Source organism: Sciurus vulgaris (assembly GCF_902686455.1).
Source record: "Sciurus vulgaris genome assembly, chromosome: 16".
Lineage (NCBI taxonomy): Eukaryota > Metazoa > Chordata > Mammalia > Rodentia > Sciuridae > Sciurus > Sciurus vulgaris.
This window is the reverse complement of record NC_136477.1, coordinates 26972987-26999024: the sequence shown is the minus strand read 5'-3', so window position 1 is coordinate 26999024 and position 26038 is coordinate 26972987. Positions and strand designations below refer to the sequence as shown.

At 45.6% G+C, this 26038-nt stretch overlaps 1 protein-coding gene across 2 annotated transcripts in view; it reads left to right on the top strand.

Annotated features, from left to right (window-relative positions):
- ACVR2B (activin A receptor type 2B) overlaps positions 1–22949 on the top strand; it is a 40057-nt gene extending 17108 nt beyond the window's left edge. For both annotated transcript variants that reach the window (XM_079116086.1, XM_079116085.1), the window contains exons 2-11: positions 7418–7625; positions 7958–8067; positions 8229–8380; positions 8464–8607; positions 9331–9474; positions 9791–9939; positions 11453–11567; positions 12356–12494; positions 12580–12710; positions 13224–22949. In XM_079116086.1, coding sequence (XP_078972212.1) covers positions 7418–7625; positions 7958–8067; positions 8229–8380; positions 8464–8607; positions 9331–9474; positions 9791–9939; positions 11453–11567; positions 12356–12494; positions 12580–12710; positions 13224–13418 — 1487 coding nt within the window. In that variant the 3' untranslated portion in view covers positions 13419–22949. The remainder of the gene's footprint in view (positions 1–7417; positions 7626–7957; positions 8068–8228; positions 8381–8463; positions 8608–9330; positions 9475–9790; positions 9940–11452; positions 11568–12355; positions 12495–12579; positions 12711–13223) is intronic.
- Positions 22950–26038: the final 3089 nt, after the last annotated feature.

The window sequence follows — 26038 nt, the reverse complement described above, 5'->3', positions numbered from 1 at the left end:
CTTCTATTATCAAGTGTCTTCTGAGGGAGTACAAAGGTCTCAAACAAAGACAGGTACAGGAAGGAATGGGTGAGCAGACAAACTGATGAATGTATGGACAAATTAATAAAATATTGACTATGCTACAGATTGAATGTGTCCTCAGAGTTCGTGTATTGGACACTTAGTCTCCAGTGCAGCAGTATTGAGTGACAGAACCTTTAAGAAGTGGTTAGGAGCAGGACATGGTGTTGCACACTTGTAATAACAGTGACTTGGGAGACACACAGGAGACACACGGATTCAAGGCCAACCTTAACAGCTTAGGGAGGCCCTAAGCAACTTAGTGAGACATTGTCTCAAAAACCAAAATGGGTTGGGGATGTAGCTCAGTGGTAAAGCGCCTTTGGGTTCAATCCCCAGTACCAAAAAAAAAAAAAAAAAAAAAAAAGTTGTGGTAGTAGTATTAGTAGCAGTAGTGATGGTGATGATTAGGTCACAAGGGACTGTCCTGATGAATGAATTAATGTGATTTCCCAAGAGTGGGTTTGTTATCCTGGTAGTGGGTTCCCTGTAAAAGGACACATTTGACACCATTCTGTCTCTTGTCCTTCCACCTTTTGCCATGGGATGGTGCAGCCAGAACACACTCCTCAGATATGGGCCCTTGACTTTGGACTCTGAAGCCTCTAGAACTGTAAGAATAAGTCCTTGTTCTTTATAAATTACCCAGTTTCAGTCTGTTATAGCATCAGAAAATAGTCTGAGATATTGTATAAAACAAATATCTTTTCTTGGGAATTGGGTAAAGAGAACATCAATAACATTAAATACTGAATGTGAGTAATAGATTAAATCTAAGTTGAAAGGACTTGAAATGAAATGTGTAACTTTCAGACCAGAAATGACTAAACTATAAAATATAAGGACTGGGGAGATAGCTCAATGGTAGAGTACTTTCCTTGCATGCATGAGGCACTACTACGAAAAAATAGAAAAATAAATTTAAAAAAAGGGAAAAAAAGAAATATAAAAAGATAATCTTACGTGGCTCAATGGAACACTGTGGTATCTATGTGTGGGACCCTGGGTTTGTACCCCAGTACCACAGAAACAAAACAAAACAAACAAGAAACACAAATTGAGGTAAGCAGTAGAGAAGAAACAAATCTACTTATGCAGTTGTCAAATGTAATGGACTTAGTTCCCTCATTGAATCAGGGGAAATAAAACAGGCAGCATTGTGGGTTTTTGTTTTGTTTTTATGGATGTTTTTGGAGATTTAACCTAGGGGGGTTCTACCACTGAGCTAAACCCCTAGGCCTTGTTCACTTTTTTTTTTTTTTGTCATTCATTATAATATTCATAAGGGTTTCAAATTATAAGTAATCAAAATATCAAATAACATAGAATACCTTCAATTATAGTAAACCCACTGAAAAGTCCACCAGATTGTCACTAAAAATAATGTGGTAAAAGCTTATGATATTGATTATATCACAATTATATCTTTTTTGCCATTAAATTTTTAAATTTATTTTTAATTTGTTCTAATTGGTTATAAATAGCAGTAGAATGCATTTTGACACATTGTCCACATATGGAGCACAACTTCTTATTCCTCTGGCTGTATTTCATTTTGATTTTGAGACAGGGTCTCTCTCAGTTGCCCAAGCTGACTTTGAACTTGTATTCCTCCAAAGCAGAAAGATTTAAAATAAAAATTGGAAAAGATCGAGAAAATACTAACCATAAGAAATGTTAATAGCTATGATAGCATCAAATACATGGACTTTTTGACAAAGAATATTACTATATTACTATATAGTAAGAAAAGTTTTATTGCCAAGAATATATATAAAGATTTTATATTAATTACTTAAAGGAAAAATGACCCAATAGGAAAATGGGAAAGGATATGAACAGGCAGTTCTCAGAAGAAGTCAGTGATCACAGAAAGATCAGTATCAGGGAAATGTAGATTGAAGCCACATTAATGTTTCACACTCTGCCAGGTCACTGAAATTCAGGGTGAATGAGGTTGTGACTCAGTGGGGACTGTTGGAAACATAAATTGGTACATCCCCTTTGAAGAACGGTTTGACTGTTTAACGGGTTAAAGATGCTCAGATCCTCTGACCCAGCTGTTCCAACCTGTGTGGATATATCCTGGGGAAATGCTCACACATGAATCCAAGGTGGGACTTAATAATGTTGCTTACATCAACAAACATAAATAATCTAGGAGTCCTATAGGAGAGTGGATAAAGGTAAGGTCACACAAGGAACTGTTACATGGCGCTGAAAATTCTGCATTTTGGAAATTTAGAGAGGGAGCAGCATATAAATACATGCACTCTAGAGATGGGCTGCCTGGATTTGAAGTCGTTGATACTTGGCCTTTTGTACCTAAGTTTTCTTATCTGTAAAATAATGACTCTGGGTTGTCATGAGGATTAAATATTATTCGAAAAATGTTGAGTGTAGGATGTGGCAGGAGCTATGCAATTGATAAATAGATATCAATCTGGATGGTTTATAAATAGATGGACACGGTAAAACAGATTGATCTAGGGTTGGGGATACAGCTCAGTGGTAGAATGCTTGCTTAGCATGCTCAAGGCCCTGGGTTTGATCCCCAGCACTGCAAAGAAATGAAAAGAATTCAAATTTATCAAGATCGTATTTAGTTCTCTCGTGTAAAAGAGTCTGGGTGTCACTCACAATGCTTGGGCATGGTGTGTCTGTGTCTGGATATCTCTCATGGTCTAACTTTCCCCTTCCCCCCTCCCCTTGTAGGTTTTTGGGTGCTTACTCCCCATCCACCCTGACTCCTTGGCTCTTCTGAAGGGACCTGCTAGGGCAGCATTTGCTCAGTAAACTCGGGCCTTCTTCCTAGGGGCACTGACCCAGGGAAAGGCTGCTCCTGCCTCTGGGCATCCGTGGAGGCTGGACACGAGGGAGCACTAGCCCACTAAAGTCATCCTTATTTAGCCTTCTGGTGCATGGAGGCACCTGGGAGGGTGCTTCTTGCCCAGCTGGCTGGGGATGACCTGAGGTAGGTAGAGTGGTGAGGGGTAGTTTCTTACCACCTACACTGACCATATGGGTGAGGCTGGGCGCCTGCTCCCTGTTGAGGTAGCTGCCAAGGGGACTCCAGGAGCCAAGAATGCAGTGGTCTGCTGCATGCTGGGGTTCATAATTGTGAGCGATGTTAGCTGACTTGGGACACTCCAAGCCAGAGCTGGGGGGACCCCCAGGAGGCACGGTCATTGCAGTTCTGAGCCACCTTCCCCATTTCCCGTTTCTTCTCCCTCCCCGATGCACTTTGAGCCCCTCACAGGTGGTACCTGACATTTCCCTCTGTTCTCCCCACGGCATGGTGAAATCTGTCCAAAGCCCACTGGGTCGAGCTGCTTCAGAGGGGGAAGAACCTCCCAGTGTTTGTCCTTGAGCATTGAAACTGATCTGTTTAGGTCCCATTACCTGGAGTGTCAGTTCAGAGCAGAACCTGCATCTTAAACTGGCTGTGTGTGTGTGTGTGTGTGTGTGTGTGTGTGTGTGTAATTTCTGGGACTGAAGTTTTTTTCTCCCCTGCCTGGATAGAGGATTGGGAGAGCCTAGATTTATTTATTTATTTTTAACTGCCAGGTCGTGGGCATAAGGACTGCCTCTTAGGGATACTCAGACTTGTATACCTGGTTCCTTTGGAGGCCAGCATTTGAGATAGCCAAGGCTCAGGGATGCAGCAAGTTCTTTGTCCTGGAGTCTGTGGGGGATGTCCCCTTCAGCACCATAAGACAACAAGCATGAGGGGGGCACTGCAGGCCCCCCTATCTTGGGAGACAGCTTCCTCTCTTGCCAGGAGGGGATGGTAGGCTAGGGTAGGGAAGCCTCCTGTGCATGAGTGCCCTGCCTCATGGGTGTGGGCAGGAGGCCTTCATCTGTTAAAAAGCAGAGGTGTGTGGTTGGAGCATTGCCAGAGGCTATAAATAGCTAAGTGTGTGAAGAAACAGAACCAAGGAGAGGAGAGGAAGCCCAAGGTCTCTGGGTCTCCAGCTGGCAGCAGAGCCTGGGTGTGGTGTGGGAGGGGCACAGAATATCACTTTAGCTCTGAGTGCAAAGCTCTCATGGGCCTAGTATGACTTGATGGGCGGGGGTCTGAGGGGTTGGGTTTAAGGGTTCTTATAGGCAACAGGGAGGTTTATTGCTGTGATACAGTGACTGGCGGTCAGGCCCTTTGGACCACTCTTGAAATGCAGACATGCATTAACTTATTCAGTTCTTGTGACAACCCTAGGAGGTAGATACTGTTATTTACCCCTCTCAGTAACTGGTTCTGTAATGTACTCCTGGGCACACAATGTCAAAGCAGGATTTATAAAGTCTGACCAGCTCAAAGCTGTTGTTTTGCTGGGTTGCCTTTAAGAGGATCTGGTCAGATGTGGCTCAGGTGACATCTTTAAACTTTGGGTCCTTCCTGGAGCCTTGAGATTTGGAGTTCTTGGTCCTTTCCACTTGGGTTCTGCCTGTGGTAGTGGCCAAAGGGGTTCTTGCCTGACAGTGGCTTGGGAGAGAGGAGCTGGGCCAACTTTAGGCTACTCTGTTGGTCTCCCTTGTTTTAACTCCTAACTCTGAACAGGGGAGCTTGTTGCCTGTTGACCTAACAGAAGTGGAAACTGGTGGGCTAGGGATGTAGCTGAGTGGTAGAGCCCTTGCCTAATGTGCATGAGGCTCTGGGTTTGATCTCCATTTCTGGCAGGAAAGAAAGAGAGAAAGAGAGAGAGAGAGAGAGAGAGAGAGAAAGAAAGAAAGAAAGAAAAAAAGAAAGAATGGGGGCTTCAGACTGAAGCCATCCCTCTTTCTTGTCCCCTTCTTTTGAAATCTTGCTGTAACCACACATCCTACACCCTTCTGTCCTTCCGTGTATCCATCCATCTATATGTCTGGAACTGGTTCTAGGACTCAAGATGGGCAAGGGCCCTGCTTTCATCAGTTTTCCAGTCCTGTGGAGGATGCGGCATTTGTAATGCAATTGTTGAGCACATTTGGTATGTTTTATTTTTTATACAAGTGTTCATTATGTTAACACTGTTATTTCTTCTTAGGAATTATTTTTGGTTATGTTCAGCATATAATTTTTGGGTGTCTGAAATAGTCTTTAAAATAAGAAAAGGTGATTAGCCAAGGGTGGTCTGTTAGGTGCTAGAGGAAGCATAAGGCCAATGGAAATATAGTTTGCCTGGTTTTAGGGGAGAGGCCAGGGCTGAAATCCTAGGGATAAAGTAGGGAACATCTTAGAGCCAGAGGTGGTAATGGGTGCTAAGCCTGAAAGCCCAGCACATTCAAGAAACTGGCAGTGTGGTATGGCTGCAGAGAGGGAAGAAGATGGGAGAGTGTACAACTCCTCTGCAGCCCAACTTGGAGGCTTTCCCATAAGTCTCAAGTCTCCCCCAACTAGAACTGCTATTGTGGATGCAGTGGGGCCTCAGGTTGGGGAGAGGAGGCCTGTGGACTGGGGCCTTTGCATAGCTGAGCTTCTGGATACTGTCGCAGGTGGGCAGGTGCCCCAGTATTTGCTCAGTCTTTGATCTTCTGTCTGCATTGGGTCCCTCAGCGTCTCCTAAACTATAAGCCTATATTTGAGGAAGGGTCTGACTGAGGAGAATCAGTGTGCACCTCTGTGTAAGCCCCCATGTATACCCTGAGGCCCTTTTTTGAGGGCCAGACTCAGTCCCAGCTGCCTGGCTTGTCACTAGGCCATGCTTTTTCTTTACAAGTGTCAGGGTCTAGGCCGCATAGCCTTGGATGGTCAGAGCTATGATTGGACATTGTCATTCTGGTTGGGTGATATTTTGAACCTGTGGGTCCTACCTGGAGCCTTGGAATTTGCTGCTTGGCTCTGGCCAGGCCCCCTAGAAGAACCTTTTATCACTGCAGGAAGGTAGGGCAAGGGTGAGCCTGAACAGAGTATGCTGCGCCTGTGGCCAAGGGGCTCCTCTGCTGGACAGCCCGTTGGCATCCTCCTCACTAAAAGGGCCCTGGGAAATCATTCTATGGGCTGTGCTAGAACTCAGGGCAGTGCCTTTCCCAGGGTCAGGTGGGCTCCCTTTTCCTTGCCTGCCTTTCCTGCTGCCAGTGGGCTGGCTGGGGACTTTTTGGGATTAACTTTGGCCCCTTCTCCTCTTTCCTGTGGTGGGCATAGTTGTGTATGTGGGGGAGACTGGGGGAGCCCAGCCAGGGGTGATGATAGGCCACTGCCCCACAGTAGGCCCAAGGGGTGTAGAAAGACTGGGTGCTGTTTGCTGCTGGTTTCCTCTCGGATATCTTCATGGAGTTCTGGCAGTGAGCCCTTCATGTGGATGCCCTATGAAGGGGCCATAGCTGGTACTACCAGACAGAACCTCTTTTGCCATGTGCATATTCTTTCCCATCCCAGGGCAAAAGAATTCAGGGGGGAATTGGAGACTAAGTTAGGACTGGGACTGGGAGTTATCTTGTAGGGATGGTAAAGAGATGGATTTGGTAAATGTTTGAGGCCATGTTTAAAGGAAAGCGTTTGAACAGGCATTGGGAGGTTAAAGCAGTTGACCACCTGGGTAGCATTTCTTCAGGAGATAGAACGAGGCTCAGGAATGGAGAGGGTATGTATGGGGGTCATCATCAGGGGCCAAGCCCTGCTGGGAGATTGATCTGTTTACTACTTCAGCCACTAGCCAGCCTTCCTCCTGCTAGGGGCACCTATCCCTGGTGGTGACTCTGGGAGCCTTACCTGTGCAGACCTGATTATCTTTAGACGTTCTGCAGCACCAGTGTGGGTGCTGGGTGCAGAAGGGACACAGGAGGGTCCTTGTTCTCTTGTCGAGGACACACCAGCTCAGTCTCCCTAGGGGGTGGGGGTGCTGTAGTGAGCAAGGAAAGGTGGAGACAGGGCTGCAGGAAGCCACTTCTCCTTATAGTTCCTCCAGATATAGTCCTAGAGGTCTGCATCAGTGTCTCCTGAGATAGACTAGAAGGTTAAAAATGGAGATCCTGCCCCCGTTCCCATTGGGTAGATCTGGGCTGTGCCTAAGAATGTGTTTTAATTAAATGCTGTAGCCCTGCCCCTGCACTTACAGTGATTTTGCAGTGGGGCTTTCGAGGACTCCTTCATGGTACTACAGGGAAGCAGCCCACCACCACCCAGCCTCAGGCACTATTGATGCTGCCTTTTGTGCCTGTGACTGGCTGCTTGTCCATCCTGCATGGCATTAGGTTTCCTTCCTTTCCCCCTTGCTTGAGCCTAGGGCAGCTGTAGTGGGAAAAGTGAGCCGGGGCTGGTGCAGACTGGCACCCAGTGAGCTGAGGTGTTGGATACAGTGGTAACATGGCATCCAGTAGAGGGGTTTGGGACAGTAGCCCTTTGGGGCACTCAGCGTCTGTTCTCTCTGGGGCACAGGTTCAGGGCGCGGGGAAGCTGAGACACGGGAGTGCATCTACTACAATGCCAACTGGGAGCTGGAACGCACCAACCAGAGTGGCTTGGAGCGCTGTGAGGGTGAGCAGGACAAGCGGCTGCACTGCTACGCCTCTTGGCGCAACAGCTCAGGCACCATCGAGCTCGTCAAGAAGGGCTGCTGGCTGGATGATTTCAACTGCTATGACAGGTACTGCAAGGCTTGCGCTTCTCTGCTGAAGCCTGCCTACACTTGCACTGCCCGGGGCCCTGAGCAGTGAAGGGACTCTTCAGGTGGTGTGCAGGCTCCCAAGCTCTTCTGCAACTGTGTTTGCCCCGCTCTGACTCTGAGGAAGGGTTTCAGGGTGCATCAACTCCTAGTGGTCTCTCCCCAACTTTGGATCATTCCTTAGGATAGATGGGGTTCACCTGTCCTGTTGATGTTGCCCAGGAGATGCTCTGTCCGTAGGGAGGGGTTTGGCTGGGCGGGCCTGGGAGAGTCTTGCATCCCCTATCGATGTAAAGAAAGCTCTCTGCCTTCAGGCAGGAGTGTGTGGCCACTGAGGAGAACCCGCAGGTGTACTTCTGCTGCTGCGAAGGCAACTTCTGCAATGAGCGCTTCACCCACTTGCCAGAGGCTGGGGGCCCAGAAGGTGAGGGGCCAGTGGGAAGAGGGCACCTGACCCAGCAGACTTGGGCCTCTCCTTGGCCCAGAGTGCTCAGCTCTGGAGCTGGATGGGGGAATGGCTGCAGGGCCCTGTGAAGGTGTGGGAGTGGGCGGGCTATGTGACGAAGGGCTCCGTGTGTCCCCCAGTCACGTACGAGCCACCCCCGACAGCCCCTACCCTGCTCACGGTGCTGGCCTACTCGCTGCTGCCCATTGGGGGCCTTTCCCTCATCGTCCTGCTTTCCTTCTGGATGTATCGGCATCGTAAGCCCCCCTATGGCCATGTGGACATCCACGAGGTGAGACAGTGCAGTCTTGTGGAAGGGGAGGGGAGGGGAAGTGAGGCTAGGCCAGTACTGGTTAAGCCTTTGCTTTCTGCTAGGACCCTGGGCCTCCACCCCCATCCCCCCTGGTGGGCCTGAAGCCACTGCAGCTATTGGAGATCAAGGCTCGTGGCCGCTTTGGCTGTGTCTGGAAGGCCCAGCTCATGAATGACTTTGTGGCTGTCAAGATCTTCCCGCTCCAGGTGAGTGAGTGGGGAACTCCAGGTCATCTTCCCTCACTGTGGCCTGAGCTGAGACTCTTCTACCCAAGGGCAGTCCAAGCCTTGGACACTGGTGGGATGAGAAAGAAATAGCCACACCGGAAGTTGTCACCTATGTTACTCTTGACTGTGTGGGGATTGCATTTAGCGGTGAAATTTCTTTGAAGAACTAGGGCAGGGTTTTGCCATACCTTGATCTTCTCTGGTATCTGGGTTTTTGTCCCCTGCCCCCCTTCACATAGGAATGCTTTTATAGAAACATTAAATTTTGACTGTAGCCTGCAGATATATAAAATCACTTGGGTCTATAAATAAATGTGTGTGTATGTGTTTAATATATTCATGAGTGCTCCACAGTGGGTTTTTGTTTTTGACTTCATGATTTGCTCAGCAACTCTGGACACTAGGCCACCCCATGCATTTGCCTAGGACACTTAGCAAAGCCTGGCTTGGCTGTGCCTTTCACTTGGTGGGTGATATGGGGCAACTCACTTCCCATCTCTGGATCCCAGTGGTCTCGTTTTTAAAACATGGCTGCTGTTAAGTGATCTGAGAGGTTGCTGCTGGCCTAATGCTGTGTGGCTCGACTCAGTCCTGGTCTCCTAGGCTCCTTATGGATGCCGAAGCCGAGAGGCTGGTGGGAGGGGGTGGAGTGAAGGTGGGGCTGTGGGGCTGCAGCAGGACTGAGCTGCCTCCCTGCCCCAGGATAAGCAATCGTGGCAGAGTGAACGGGAGATCTTCAGCACCCCTGGCATGAAGCATGAGAACCTGCTGCAGTTCATTGCTGCTGAGAAGCGAGGCTCCAACCTTGAGGTGGAGCTGTGGCTCATCACGGCCTTCCATGACAAGGTGAGCCATGCTGTCAGTCCATATGAGATGGAAAGGTTCCCATGAGGTGATCCCTGCCATAGGTGTGGACCAATCAGTCCATACAAGAGCCTGTGGCCCTGAGGTTACTACTTATGATAAGATTAGTGACTTCATGATTACCCCTGACCTTCTATGCTGTTCTCATTTGCCTTTCCTATTTATTATAGACTCCCAGGAGAGGAGCCCAACCATTGGCCTCCTGAGATATCCCTGCGAGGTCTGGGCTGGGTTGGGTTGGAAAGGGTCTTGTCCTTTACCTAGAGCCTGTGTCCAAGTTTTGTGCTTCCTGTCTTAGGGCTCCCTCACGGATTACCTCAAGGGGAACATCATCACATGGAATGAACTGTGTCATGTGGCAGAGACAATGTCACGAGGCCTTTCTTACCTGCACGAGGATGTACCCTGGTGCCGAGGCGAGGGCCACAAGCCGTCTATTGCCCACAGGTACCTGGGTTAGCAGGTGCTCTCCCTGTGCTTGGCTTGGAACTGGAGATTGGTGGGTGAGAGCAGGGCGTAGGGGTGTTTCAGTTTCCTGAACATGCTTAGTCAGCCTGTGTTATTTCGTAGGGACTGGGTGCAGAACCAGACCTTCACCTGTGTCCTGGGGATGGCATGGCCTCCTAAGCTGGTTTTCTGGTGCCCTCTAATGGCCACATGAGGAAGTGCTGACTCCATTACTTTGAAGAGTTGGCGCAGTAATTCTTGAACTTTTTGATTAGGACCCCTTTAACTCTTAAGTTTTGTGTATGTGGGTGGTATCTGTTGATGTCTACTGGAGTAGAGCACACACACTCTTATCTTTTAGAGCAAAGACATCATCTATCATAGAGCCCTTGGAGAACTCTTTTCTGTACTCCCGAGAGTTCAAGGAACTTAAAAAGGCAAATGCTAGATTATTGAAGAAAAATATCGACCTTGCAGATCTCCTGAAGCAATCTTGGGAACCTTCTGGGGTTCCTGAATGACACTTTTAAGAACCACTTTAAACTTGTCACCCTTGTGCTTTACTGAATTGCAGGCAGTGCCCTAAATGCTTGAGAAATACCAACCCATTGACTCTGCAGTTACCACCTTGTAAGGTAGCAACTGTTTCTTCACCCCATCTTAAAGGTGAAGGAACAGTAACGCAGAGAGGTTCACTTAGACAAGTTCCTGTAGCTACTCACTCTGGCTCTGTGACTGTGAGGGAGGGGAATGACAGTCAAAGACCAGGTTTCTAACCTGAAGGGCCCCTAATGGTATTAACAGTAATGACATAGAGGTTGACTGTGTGCACTTGCCATTTTTGTAGGTCAAAGGTTGAAAGTCGACTCTTGCATATGGTTCAACTTAACAGTAATGCATAGTAAGTGTGCCAGGGGTGGCCCAAAGCATTTTTGTCTGCTGCTCATTCCGTTTAATCCTCACAGCAATGCTGAGACAGGGCTGGGAAAATTGAGGACCCAAGGTAGTTCTTATTATCAGTGGAGATGAGTGCACAGACTGGTACCCTGCTCCACTCTGCCTTTGTGGCCTCTGCAAAATCTTTGACAAGCTAATTTAAAATCCTTGTTCTCATTCACATTCCAATTATTTCTTCCCAGAAAGCTAGCATCCCAGGCCAGGGTACCTGTCTCCCAGCCCCTCCGAGGAGGTGTGGGCTGGCCTTTGATGCTTTGTGGACTGGGACAAGGTCTGACCAGCCACTGGGGTAGGAGTTGCTTTGCCAACCTTGATGGAAGTCTTCCATCAAAGGCAGTGAAGAATTCTCACACATGTGGGGGCTCCTGAAGCTGCCTCACTTCTGCACCCTGGCCCAGACCCTGCACCCCAGATAGGGTGGGATGGCCTGATCTGGGGACTTGGGGGCACTGACTCAGTATCTTAGGAGTCAAGGTGGGAGTTGGATCATAATGTTCAAACACAGGGTGGGTCGGATCATGCTGTTCTACTTCATGGGGTCTACCTGTCTCCACAGGGATTTTAAAAGCAAGAATGTACTGCTGAAGAGTGACCTCACAGCTGTCCTGGCTGACTTTGGCCTGGCTGTTCGGTTTGAGCCTGGGAAACCTCCAGGGGACACCCATGGGCAGGTAATGAGCCTGGACCTGGGAAGTGAGGGGCTGACCCAGGGTAGATACTCTGGGATGCAGCTGGCAAGGTCTGGGGGCATGACTTCAGAGCTGTCTGAGAACTTGAGAGTGTTATCAGTGGAAAAGCCAAGGCTTGGTGGCTCGTGAAGCTTCCCAGGCTAGTCAGCTGAGAAGCCTAGATTCCCCATTCAGGTTTTGGCCACTTGTCCTTGTAGTCTCAATCTTTTTCTTTCAGTCATAATTATTATATTAATCAAAAAATAAAATAGAAAGAAAAGTATAGTGACTTTAAGCCGAGAACCTAGAAAAAGTAAACAAAAATTAAAATCATTCCCAAGAAGTCACTTTTGATCTTTTTTTTTTGGGTGCTGGGGATCGACCCCAGGGCCTTCTGCTTGCAAGGCAAGCACTCTACCGACTGAGCTATCTCCCCAGCCCCCACTTTTGATTTTAAGTGCTCTCCTCCCTCTTTGTTTTTGTTCTAAACCTCAGAAAGTACACATCATTGGTATAAATGTCTTGTGGTCTTACTGTAGGAATTTGAAAGCAGTTCCATTTTAGATCACTGCTGTCTCCAGTGTGTGATATTTTAAAATCATCAGCAGGTACAGTGCATGACTCTGCTGTGAATGCAGCGAGTCAGGGCTTGCTTTCTTTGGTACCCTACTGTGAATTCCACTGTCTTGCCCGGTTTTGGTGCACACAGGCTATAGTTCTGTGCCCTGGCCAAGTGAGCCTTTGTGCTTGGTGAGTCTCTGGAGACCCCGCACTCTTCTGTCCTCATGCAGGTAGGCACCAGACGGTACATGGCCCCTGAGGTGCTTGAGGGAGCCATCAACTTCCAGCGAGATGCCTTCCTGCGTATTGACATGTATGCTATGGGGCTGGTGCTGTGGGAGCTTGTGTCTCGCTGCAAGGCTGCAGATGGTGAGTGGGACAGCAATCTTGGGTATCCTGAGTTGGGAAATGAGGGCCCTCCACGTCATGTAGCCAGGTTCCCTTTTGCCCCCAGGACCTGTGGATGAGTATATGCTGCCTTTTGAGGAGGAAATTGGCCAGCACCCTTCACTGGAGGAGCTGCAGGAGGTGGTTGTGCACAAGAAAATGCGGCCCACCATTAAGGATCACTGGCTGAAGCACCCGGTGAGGGCTCTGGGTGCAGGGGACTCCCCTGGGGCATAGCAGGGACGTGAGGTCAAGGGGAAGTGGGACAAAGAGGAAGCTTGTCCATTCTTTGGATCCTAGGTCAGGTAAGATAATGCCCTCCTCCTGGTCCCCACTGTGACTCATATGCTGTGCTATACTTTGGGCCTTTGTTTTTGGGTTTTGCATGAAATTTGATTTGATTACCACTGCAAGCAGCTGTATCTCCTCTAGGAGGGGCCTGGGTCCCTCCCCTTCCTATGCTGAGAAGTAGCAGAACTTTCTTGGGGCTGAGGGAAGCCAGTGGGCTCAGGGTGGTGGCTATCAGGAGGGTAAACATCCTGATTGCTGCAATTTCCACTAGGCCCCTGCTTATTGACCTGCTGGCGTAGTTTGGCCAGTAGGCTCTGACTAATCCTTGGGGTCATCATCAAGTTTGGAGTCCCCCATACTTGCCATTACCCAAAGGTCCTAACAAGGGTGTCTTTTTTCTTCCCCCCGACTGCTGTGCAGGGCCTGGCCCAGCTCTGTGTGACCATTGAGGAGTGCTGGGACCATGATGCAGAGGCTCGCCTATCTGCAGGCTGCGTGGAGGAGCGGGTGTCCCTGATCCGGAGGTCGGTCAACGGCACTACCTCGGACTGTCTTGTCTCCCTGGTGACCTCTGTCACCAATGTGGACCTGCCCCCTAAAGAGTCAAGCATCTAAGGCCCAGGACATGAGTGTCTCTCCAGACTCAGTGGATCTGAAGAAAAAAAGGAAAAAAAAGTTGTGTTTTGTTTTGGAAATCCCATAAAACCAACAAACACATAAAATGCAGCTGCTATTTTACCTTGACTTTTTATTATTATTATAATTATTATAATTATTATTATTAATATTATTTTTTGGATTGGGTCAGTTTTTACCAGCATATTGCTCTACTGTATTGCAAACAGCGGACACGTCAGCAGGCGTTGAGGTGCTGAGCTGTGAATGCAGAACCAGCGCCATGCTGAAGAGCCTCAGCCACCTCTTGTCCTTTGGGATTCATTTTTCCCACTTTCTCTTTGTTTGTCGTCTCAGAATCTGTGACACAAAGAAACCCATCTCCTGTCTTAGGAAACTTAATGCTGCAAACTCTACTCGAGGAACCTTCGAAGACTGTTACACAAGAATATACCTTCCTCAGCAGAGGCATTTCCTCACCCCCTCTTTCCCACCCCCTTTTTTTTTTTTGTTTCTCCTTTTTTAGGCAGTGAGCTTAAGAAACAGCAGATGTGTCTTTCACGGATCTAACGGGTGTTGTCCTGATTGAAGAAAAACTGAGATGTGGACGAGGAGTTTGGACTGGGGTTGGAAGGGGAGGATGGTGCTAGGGTAGGGTTTGGAACACAGCTACACTGGACTTGGGCACATTTGGAGCAACATCCTTTGCTGTGAAGGCTACTTCTCAGGTAACCAGGAATCGAGGGCAAGGACTTTGTGGAGGCCGAGCATTAAGGGCAAGTGCGGGGTTTGGAGAAAATCTGAGAGCAGGGGCAGCTCTAACCCACCTGCTGGTCCTGACCAGTTTCATTCTGCTGACCTGGGCTTGGCCTAAGATGAAACATTTTTTTCTGCTCAAATTTTTCAGATTAGGTGGAGGGCAGAAATCATCATAGTTTAGTGAACATTCTTCATGTGACATGATGCTGTATCTTTAATGGAGGAAATATCGAAATTGTTTCCTCCTGGGGTACTTCAGGGAAATGCCCATAGGGGATGCCCTGTATAGCTGGGGCAAGAAAATTTTCCTGGGTGTGCCCCACAAAGAAGGCCTGTCTCTCTTGGGGACCTTGCAAGCCCTGCAGCTCTGGCTCAGCCCCATGTGGTGACTTTACTGACCCCTTTCTGTGGCTCGTGGACATGGCTTTCTCCAGACCCCTTAAAGTGGTGCATATTCTAAAAAACTTTTTCTATTATGCCATAACCTTGCTCTTAGTCAGTGAATGTTCCTAATGCTGCTGTTTCAACATTTCAAAACTTTTAATTTATAAAACATGTTAATTTTTTTTCAGACAAAACACACACATCCACATATACACACATGCTTTGCTATGTGGCTTCCGAGGTTTAAATTTTAAAAAAGTAAAAGAATTAAAACTTCACGACCACAGACCACCTCAAACCAGAAATACCTCAGAATTTTCTACTTGTGTAAGTTTTATTATATATTTTGTTAGTTGTGTTGTCTTGTAGTAAGTATATTTTAATGTAAGTTGACATTTATGACAAGGATGTTTAAAAGAAATAGAGGAAAAAAAAAAAGTTTGTCTTCTAGGGAGTACTACCATTTTTGTTTGATAAAGCCCCCTTGTAAATAATTGTCATCGAGTATAGGTTGGCTGACTGGGCTGAGTCTGGGCGTTCATCACTATTGTTGGTGAAGGCTCCTCCTACTTTCCTTGGATCATTTTATTTTAAAACAGTGCTTCTCTTAATCTCAAGAGTAGGCGAGTTGGCAGATGATGGAGAGAAGTTGACCTGGGTAGACTGAAGAGGGCTGCCGCCTCCTGGTTTATTTGTAAGGTCAGACGTTTCCCATAACTTGATTGGTCGATGTTCAGAATAACATGACCCCACTTTAACTGGGTAAAACTGTAACCCGTAGGCCCACATGAGGTAATTTTACTTGAGATTAATTCCTTCAGCAGATGAGCAGTAGTGATACTGGGGGAGATCAGTAGCACCAGTGGCCACACACTGTGTCCCAAGGGCTGTTGCTAGAACTGCGGGTCTGGAGTAGAGGGTCTGGGAGTCCACAGTGTAATGGGCCTGACCACACTTGGGTGGGTGCTCCACTTGGTTGGCATCTGGGCCTTCTGCTTGGAGGTGTCCTTTTCTCTTGAGTGTTTGGGTACAGGGTGCTTTGGGAGGTCAGTTTGCTTCCCTGTCAGAGCTCAGTTTTTGCTTCATGGGTCAAAGTGTGGACTGGCTGAGTGGTTACTGGGACCGGTGGTTTGGTTTTGGTGAGCTATGTTGTCTTTTTTTTTTTTTTTTTCTTTTCTGTTTCATTTTGTGCTGTAGTGTTTTTCTTCCCTTGGAATAATTTTTAACAGCAAATAGGCCTTACAGCAGTTGCTTTTCTTTTCACTTATTTCTTTAAGAAGCTTTAAAATATTTATTGAAAAGTGCCATATCTACTTTCTTTAGCTTTTTCCTCAGGCAGTGGGGGCATCTCTACTCTTCACCCTCAGAAGAAACAAACCACTAATAAATGTAGCTAATTCATTGCAGGAATAATCAGATCACTAATTCTACCCAATGCCAAACACTAAACCCCAACTTCCCTGTTTGGTTTTATATGTCTTCTGGGTCGTCGGTTTTCTTTTGTGCACTGATTTGATTCTTTGATAAGTCTTTTGGCCTGGCCAAGAGAGGGTTGAGCCCTGGCTCTATGGGACCTTCTGGTTGGGACATAGTACAGGAGGGCAGACATACCTTTTCTCTGGGTGACTATGCTTTGCTGACCCCTCACCTACCCCTGCAGTGTCCCCATGGGGCCTTGTCATCAGAATGAAGTATTGCCTGTTTGGTGTGACAGGGAGAGTCTAGGGGTTTGTGCAGCTCTCAGGACTTCAGGCTGCCCCACCACCGCCCCTACTCTGTGCTGCAAAGTGCTTTTTTTAGCTTCAAGTGGCACATTTGGTTGCTGCTGGCTGGAAGGTGGGTGGTTTCCATCCACCACCTTCTGGGAGCTTGGGTGGGCCTTGGTGGGCCTTTTGCCCTTGGGTAAAGAGTCTATTTGTCTGCTGTCCTGTGCTGTGTGAACTGGGAGCCTCCTGGAGCCCTGATAGGTATCTGAGATGGTGGTGATTGGATCATAGGGCCTCTGCCTGTGTTCCTCTCCACAGATTCATCTACTTTGGGGAGCCTAGAGAACTGCTACCTCCCCGCCCTCCCCCAAGCTCCGTGGAAGACTTGTGTGTGAATGGGGCCTGGCCTCATTGTCCCTGCCCATGGAAGGTACTGTCCCAGCCCTGCAGGTGAGAGGGAAGAGAAGTAACCAAGGATCCTTGCTCCTTCTTTTCCAGTGTTCTGTCATCTAAGCAGCCCCTGGCTGTGGGGATGGGCTTCTGCAGATAATGTCCTGGTTGAAAACCCCGGTAATAAACTGTGATGTGTCAGCCCCTAGCTAGAGATCCAGAAATGAATCAGAGGAGGAGGAAGCAAGTAAAGACAGAGGCCACTGTGTCACTGTGTCCTGCAGAGGGTCCTCAGTGATGGGGTGAGCAGGGGAGGCCGTGGACGACATCATCAGAGCATACTGGGCTGGCATGAGCTAGGTTTTCTTCTGGGACTATTGGTCCCTAGCAGGAGGGAGCAAGAATTGCAGATGGGGTGTTCTGAGGAGAAAGGGGAAAACCTGGATGCAAGGCAAAGTGGTGCCAGCTGTTTGACTCTGAATTCCTGTCTCCAGTTGGGGGCATTTGTGAAGAATAAGCAGCACATTGCCTAACCTTGAATATCACCTCCTGCTCACATATTCTCACAAGGGAAGGGGCTGTCCTACCAAACTTGCCCGAAGAGGCGAGGTCAGCTCTCCTGACTTAGCTGATGCTTTAGGAATTGCAGCACTTGATCCTGTAGTTCTGCTTTATGGCTTTTCTCTCCAGTTGGTCACATTCATATCCTCTCTGTTCTGCTGACTGTGCCCTGGGCTCAGGCTAAACGTAGTTTTTTTTTTTTTTTTTTCCTGGGGAAGCTGGGCTATGTATTGAATGTTCTTCACATGCTCTTGTGTCTCAGCAAAGCCTGTTATGTGGCCCCTGTGGTCAACCACAAAGGCAGGGAAGTGACAGTCCCATCTAGAATGGGAGGACTAGGTAGCCCTCTTAGAAACAGAATTTCGCCTTTTTTAGTATGTGAAGTTCCTAGTACCTACTGATAATAACAAAGATTTGGTGGTGTTGTTTTGCTGAGTAATATAGTAAGCATAAGTACATTAGCATAAACATAAGTATATTTTAGAATTGGAACTAGAACTTAAATAGTCATTCTCAAGAACTTGGCTCACTAGAAATCTATCTAAATTGAAAAGGTATTTGGGAGTTCAGTTTAATTTTGTCTCAGTTATTTCAGCCTGTTGGGTTTTTGGCGGCATACTTTTGGAGAGATGACCAGGCTTGATTCATATTTCAGGGACATTAGACCACACCTTTTCAAGAAGTGCAGTACTTCTATTATTTATATGGTGGGGGAGCATCCAGAAAAGGAATAGGACTTTCCTTCGCACGTGGGTGACATGAGTTCTCCTTGGTCAGTGGCTGTTTGTAAAAGCTAAACTGATAAAATACTTGGCAGCTAATGTGTTCAGTCTAGTAATAAGGAACTTAAGACTTGGTCAATGTGTTTTAGATGAACAGGCCCAGTAATTCACTTGAAGAACTGTATATTTTCTCAGTCTAGATTTTAAACATTAATGCATTCAGGGTTATATTCATAGTTGTTTAAGAGTCCAGGTAGTTGATTTGTAACCAGCAGTCTACCTATGAATGTATCCCAAACCTTTAGAAGGCTTGGAAAAGTTTTTTGAGATAATGATTTAGTTTTGTAGGAAAAAAAGAAATGTTTTCTTTTTTAAAATACCCTTAATCCAGTTGATCCAATCACATTTTTAAAGACAATTAGTGAATTCAAAAGGCCTAGCAACTATCAACAAAAGTCTAAGTTATTTAGTGGGGTATTTTGAATGTGCACGTTTCACACCTGTTTGGGGGTCCATTATAAACTTGGTTTGGACAGGAATTTGAGTGTACAGAATTTACCACTATTTAAGTTTTTTAATAAGTTTTAACATTTTCATGACGGTATCTTCCAGATACGAATGAAGCAAGACTTTGATTGTGGTACTCCATGTATCCTGTAGTGCCAAAACCGTGATACTTTATTTGCTCCTATGGCAGCTTGTAGACAAAACTGAAGTGGTTTCCTTAAGAATTAAAATGCATATTCTCTAAATTGACCAGAGTGTGGTGATAGGCTCTGCACCAATCTTTTTTCCTCCGGGGCAGTGTCTTCAGATAGTCTAGGGTTTAGGCAATCACAGGACACTAAAGAAACATACATGTAGCTGTATGGATGTATGCTATTTAAGTGAGGGCTATTCTGGATGCCTACGGAAGTGTTACATTCATTTGCAAAGTTTACGTTTCTGAGCTCACAGTTATGAAAATTGTGACCCATTAGTTAGTTGTACCCCTGCCCCTGCCACCCCCCAGCCAGTGAGGATGGGTCATTTCAAATGAATGAGTTGTATCTTGAGTTCTGGGAACTTCCACTGTTGGTTGGGTATGGGCCCATTCCCTGACTCTCCTAATCATGTTTGCATCAATACTGTTAGAAAGCATTGTAAATAAAAGAATAGGTAATATAATAGAGACATAACACTTGAAATTTTACTTTAAAAAAGCTATAGCTCTACATATATATTTAGTTATATCACCTGACAGATTTTCTTCTACACAGTGTGGAGATTGTTTTATACCACAGATTATTTTTATAAAGTCTAGTGAGTTTGAATAAGAATGCTTTTGTAATCAGAGCTACTGAGCTTTACCTTTCAGGATAAATGTACACTGGAGCATGAGGGGTGTGAACTTTTACTTAGCACTCACATGGATTCTTGTATACACTGGCAGCCTAGAGTCAATTTATGACTCTCCTCTGACCAAAACTCCCACTTGTGAAGGACAGATACTTCAGCTTGGCTCCTTGCAGATCTGAAGAAGAGGGGCCTGCAGTGTGTTACATTTGTGCTTCCTCCTGAGATTCCTGTCGAACAAAGGGTTCTGAGGTTAAACATTCAGTTATAAGCTCCTGCCACAGAATATAGTAGTGTTGAAGGTGTTTGGGGAATGGAAATTTTATGTGGCACAGACTGGGGCAGCATGTATAAGAAAAAGATTCAGCCTACAAGAACTTTAAAATGGGAATTCATTGGTTTGAGTTCCACCAAACTGAATTACCGAGGACCAAATTATTGAGCTGAATAATTCTTCGGAAATGGTCGGCAGGGGTTGGGTGGGGCATGTGGCTATAGTGATTAAATTAAATGAAAGCTGCCAGGCATATCTTGTTCCCTGTGGTCAGGGCCTTTGAGATGAGAGTGAGTGAGTGGCTTGCTGCTTTAATCTGTTGAATTGGCCGGGAGCCCACTGAGGACACTGGAACCCCAGCAGTAGCAGGGCGTCTTTCACACGTCCACAGAGGTTTCCTGCTTTTCCCACGAAGGTCCGCATCACTGCAAGGGGGTCTTCATTTTAACCTTTTTAATTTTGGGTAGAGAGTGGATGGTTATTTGGGTGGGACTTTGGATGGGATCTGGGGAAACTGAATAATTACACTAAATCTTACTGTCCATAATGGCAGCTTTGAGGCCCAGGTAAAGGCCTGACCCCCACACTCTGCCCGCTGGCTTTAGGCCACGGCTTCCAGAGGTACACTGGAGGTAGTTTTGTTAGGAGATTCCTTGATGTGTCATTTTAAACCACCTGTGCTTTCTGTTCCTTCTGTTTTAGAGTATAGTTTACACTTTACCCTTTTATACTTGCGAAAAATATAGTTCCAGCAGATCCAGTAGCACTCCAGGAAGCGACCCGTCACTCCTTTCTCTGTTCCCATGAAAGGACATTTCTCTGCTCTCAGCCACCTGTCTTGGAATGTAATTTTGTTGTGCCTTTGTTTTTGTCACCCTCCTCCCCTTAAAAGCAACTGCTGTAAGCTTTTCCTACTTGTCTTTACAAACCCCAAACCCCTTACCTTTTTCCTTTTCCCCAGCTCTAATTTCTGGATGCACTTGTGCGATCCAGGTCTTTTAAGAACCAGTTACCTCAGACCTCATGTTGAATGGTGTCACCATCTGGGTCCTCTTGATACTGCAGACTTTAACACACGCAGGAACCCTGATGCGTGTGGGCACTTAAACTTGTTTTAAGTGAAGCAGGGACTGAGACGGGCTTCTGCTGAGCTCATCCTGGCTGGGGTGGGGTCGGTCTGGAGTGTCACCTGAAGGTGCTTCCTGCGCTCCTCTGCCTTCTGCCGTTTTCAGTATTCTGGTGTGTCTGATTAAGCGAAGCAGCTTAATGGGCTGGTCTTGCATGCAAATTAGTTCCAAAGATGAGCTCTTTGTAACACATTTCCAGTCGCTAAAGCTCAGATGTAGAACATTCCTTTAAATGGCAGGATAAAAACCCACTGTCCACCACAGTGCATTTTGGGAAGATGTCTGTAGCATATGTTGCTGTGAAATTAGGCCTTGTTGGGACATGGCTGTTTGTCATTATGGTGTATTTTAAATAAATAAATATATATATATATTTTTAAAGAGCCTTTTTTACCAGTTCAAGAAGCTTAATTAACCAGCAGTCACCACATCTGAATTTTTGTCTCTGGGGCATAGATGGCAGACCAAGATTAAAAGTGGTAGCTCAACCATGCAAACGGCCTGCCTGGGCTGTCCTGCCATCCTGCTGACCATGGGACACCAAGGTCATTGTGTTCCCAGTGGGTCCAGGCTCAGCCCTTCAAGCATTTGTTTGGTCTTTGCCCCTTTCAGTGGACTGTTGACTTCAGTCCCTGCAAGTGCTTTAGCCCGAGTGGGGTTTCCTCAGAGCACTGCCATGAGTTAAGTGTATGTTTAGCCAAATAATTTCTCCGTAAGGGAAAAATGCTGTCATCCAAATTTTACAATGACAGAGATACGAGAAGGAAAGATCAGGCAACATCTGAGTTTTAATTTGAAAAGTGTCCAAGTCATTGTCAGGCTGTCTGGGAGCAAATGATTCATTAGAGATTCTTTGGGAGACCCCATCTGAAATACTAAGACCACCAGTGAGGGGAGCAGTTGTTAAAATGCCAGCGACTTTTCCCCCTCATTTTTTTGAGAAATCTGTAAAAAATGCAAAGAAAATTGAGTGGTACTTTAAAGTTGAAGGAGAGAGTTACCGCAGATTAGAAACATATTTCTAGATTTCATTTCCATGCCACAAATCCACATGATGCCATTTTTCAACTGTACAAAAGAATCTGCTTATGAATTTGACATAATCGTAATGATAATGTCAAAGGCCAAATTTTCACCTGTTAATACTTTTCCCACATTTGTCCTTGAATCTGAGTAACTTTACACAGTACTGTGAATTTAACTTACATCAAGTTTGATGTCAATTCTTGTGAAAAGAGCTTTCTGCATATAACAGACATAGAGTTAAAGAACACAGCAGAGTACAAAATTTGCAGGAACAGTTTTGGAACCAACAGAAAATGTCACCTTTTATTTACCATCTTATATATCAGTTTTACCAGCTACTTCTGAATTTGTACATTATTTGTAAGGAAAAGGAGGAAAACCCTAAGACTTGTCTAACTTAGTGGAGAATGTGTGTGTTGGGCTTAGGATGGTAGCTAAGTCTTATTGAGCTGTGTTATCTAACTTGTATATACAAATTGTAATTAAAAGTTTGGATTCACCTGTTTCTCACAGTTTAAAATGATGAGTAATCACAAATTCTGGAATTGTGACTAGTGTATGATTTAAGGCTGTAGAAGCAAGGAAGCTCTTTCAAGTGCTAAAACTAAAGACTTCTAGTTTTTGGCTCAAATTCAATAAGTACTGTTTGTATACCAGGATATGTGAGATGTTAATGTAGTAGGTCACTTTTCACCCTTGTAGCTATAAAAAAAAAAGTAGAACAGAAATAGCTTGTACTACTGAATTAACAAAAGTTATACTAAAGTATCATGTTTTAAAATATATATATATATATACATATATATATACACAGAATTAAGCTTGTTGCTGTTACCCTGTCTGGATTTGAAAAGTGTGCTGATTTATATATATATATTATATACACACACACATCTAAAATGGCCTGAAGCAGACATCCATGTAATTACAGTTGTGAAATGAAAACATTTTGGAAAGAACATTGTATCATAGTTCATTCATTTGCAGTGGATCTTTGTTCCTTTTTACTGTGGTACTTTTAGAAATGAGTGTCAAGTTTGAAATTAGATCTGCTAAATTGGGGTTTTGCTGCTTAAACTCTGCACTGGGTCCTCAAATAAACCGATGTGAATGTAGTTTTTTCCCCCTGTGTGAAGAAGCAGCCACACCCCAACAGAATAGGAGGAAAAATCTAGAACTATTTCAAGTTTTATCTTTTTGTATATGAAAATAAAATAATAATAAAACAATTTTGTTGACTCTTTTAATCATGGAGCAGGGGATTAAAATTTCTTTTTATGGGAATTAGAAAAAAATAATTTGGCATTCTCCTGCTTACAAGGACTGGTTGCAGTGGGCCTGTGAGTTCTGCTTGGTACACATGCAGTTGTTGGTGACTGAAGGCCTAGTCTGGTGGGGCTGAAGCTAAGTGCAGTTCTCCATTTCTGTCATTCAGAAGTCCAGGGCCTACTTAGGAACACTACAGGCTTCTCATAAATGGACTGATCTGGGACCCTGGGTAAGTTCTTGCAGGGCAGAGCTGTTTTCCAAATCATCAAGATCCCACCTTCCCAACTATTCCTACACTTTGCAGATGATCCTGAGCAACATTTTTGTAATTGGAACAGAGAATTTTTGAAGGAAAGTTGTATTGAGGACTTGGAGAATACAGGTTCTATCGTTGCCAAACTTGGCTGAGTACCCTGGTCACTACAAGCTACTTAAAAAAATAAATAAATAAAAGTTGTGAGCCCCACCCTAGATCTGAATCAGTAAACCAAATCTTGTGTTTTGGAGATCCTGACTTAATCTCACCAAATTGAAACATGGTTCCTTGATAATAAAATAATGATGGCCTCTACAACCTAACCAAGAAAACAGGAAAGCTTCAAATCACTTGCTTTCTGCAGTAAAAGTATATTTTGTGGGGCTCAAGACTAATGTACATTAAAATGTGTAAGTGGAGAAAGACCATCTTTGAATCTTTCCAGTGGGCTTAATGTCCCCCTTTTAATTCATCCTTTATTATGAGAATTAAGCAACCCACATGAAACTTCTGGAGGAAATTTTTGATCAAGGGACTTTTTATTTAGGTACCACTTGGGAATCTTCGGCTCTTTTTGGTCTTTCAGATTGGGAAAGCTCAGCGTTTGTTAGTGATTGCCCCTGAGGAGCCTAGAGAATGAATGACAGGAAGGCAAAAGGCTGATGTTTTCGATAAAGGATCCTGGGGCTGGAAAAGCTGGAAGGTTGAACCTCAGGGCCCATCTAGTCAAATTTTCCCTTCAGCAAAGGAACTCTTTCACCAAAAGTTGACACAGGAGGTGGTTTATAAAAGCCGGTTTGTCTGGGCATGGTGGCACACACCTGTAATCCCAGCAGCTTGGGAGACTGAAATAGGAGGGCCAGCCTCAGTAAGAGCAAGGGGCTAAGCAATTCAGTGAGACAAAATAGGACTGGGGACATGGCTTAGTGGTGGAGTGCCCTGAGTTCAATCCCAGGCATCTCCCTGCCTCTCCCCTGAAAAAGCAAGTGCAGGAGGGCTCAGGGGCCATTTGACTTACCCTTGGGTCTAGCACCCCTAGGGAGCACCAGGATTCCCCACTACAGTTTAAACACTGGCACAGTTCCCTCATTTTATAGATGAACAAACAGACCCAGGGAAAGTTTCACCACCCAATGGCAGGCAGCCCTTCCAGTTCCTCCTGGGACCAAGTATAGGCTTATTATTTCTTCCAAATGCAGGATCTGGATGAGGAACGTGATCTACCATCATCTCTTTCTAGAATTTAATATGGTGCCCAGCACTTAGTGAAGGCCTTGAGAAATGATTCTTGATTGTATTTAATAAATTCTGGTGGAAGCTGCTAAAGTAGTCTACAGATGATAGTTCGGTTGAATTTTCAGGATTCTTGGTAGCAAGTGATAGAAACCACTAGGCAAAAAAGGGACTCCAATGGAAGATCCTGGGGAAGGCGGGATGGGCTTCAGGAACCTTGGAAGCCAGGGACACAGCATTGTAGACCTTGCCTGTGTTTCAGCATTTCTAACATTATTGCTCAGTATGGATGGGACCAGATGTATCTGCTTATTTGTCTACTTGGCGGGAAACTAGGCTGCAGACTGTAGTAGAGTTTGAGTCACAACTTTGTTGCCTGGAGGGAGACGAGATCCAAAATCACTAGAAATGACTCTAGTTGACCTTGCTTAAGCAATCAGAGCGAGAGACCCACAGGATTATATAACATGACTTCAGAAGAGGTACTGCTAGGGAGGGGCAGCCTCCTGTCTGAGGCTGGCAAAACAGCCTGTAGTCACCACTGAGGTCAGATGAACGGTGTTGCTACCAGTTGTCTAAGAAATAGGAAACATGAAGTTCTGCAAAAAACTAAGTCCACATGGAAAAATGGAGATTATGCTGCAGTGAGGACTTTTTGAAAGTGGAAATTCATGAAAAAAAAAATATGTGTGTGTGTATTCTTTGTCAGCAGGTATTCAACAATCCAAATTTTATATTCTGTCAATACAAAGTAAAGTGACCCAGAAATCACTAACATTTATAGAACACTTAATGACATGCTCAGGGCACTTCTCAAAATGCCTTAATGTTCTCTCTTTAATCCTTACAAGAACCCTATGATCTAAGTAGTGGCATTATTCTGGCTTAAAAGAGGAAACGGAAACCTAAAAAGCTGAAGCAACAAACCTAAGGTGGAAAGCAGTTGAGTGGGAATTCAAACTTATGCACTCCGGTCCAAGGTCTTGAGCCACCATAGAGAACTGTCTTGCCAAGAAAAGCTATAGGATGTACAAAGCTATTTTTAGAAGTTATGATTTGGAAACCATGTGACTTTGAAGCCAGGAGTCATGAAGACAGCCAGTGTGGCACAGGTTTTGGAATCAGATTCCGAATTTAAATCTCAATTCTGGGGATCTTGGTCGAAAATGTGCAAGTGTTTATTCATTTTTTTTTTTCTCAATGTAATTTTTTTTTTTTTTTTATGTTTATTCACTTCTTAAATCTGGGTAAAGCCATTTCTTTTCAGGACTGTGTATGCACACTATTAAGACCTTAAGACGTGAGATGTGGGTCCGTGGTAGAGCGCTTGCCTTGCATGCGCGAGGCCCTGAGTTCAATATCCAGTACCCAAAACAACAACAACAACAACAAAACCTTCAAGACATCATACTCTCACATTACCAGGTAGGTCGAACAGGTATGGGTGGGGGTAGCTCCTGGTCCTTGAGGTTTGTCACCAGGGGGCGCGCGAGGACTTCAGCAGCGAGGGCGTGTCTGCGCTCGGGGTCTCACTTTGGGAAGCTAGGTACCTAGCGACTCCGGGGCGCGCATGCGTGT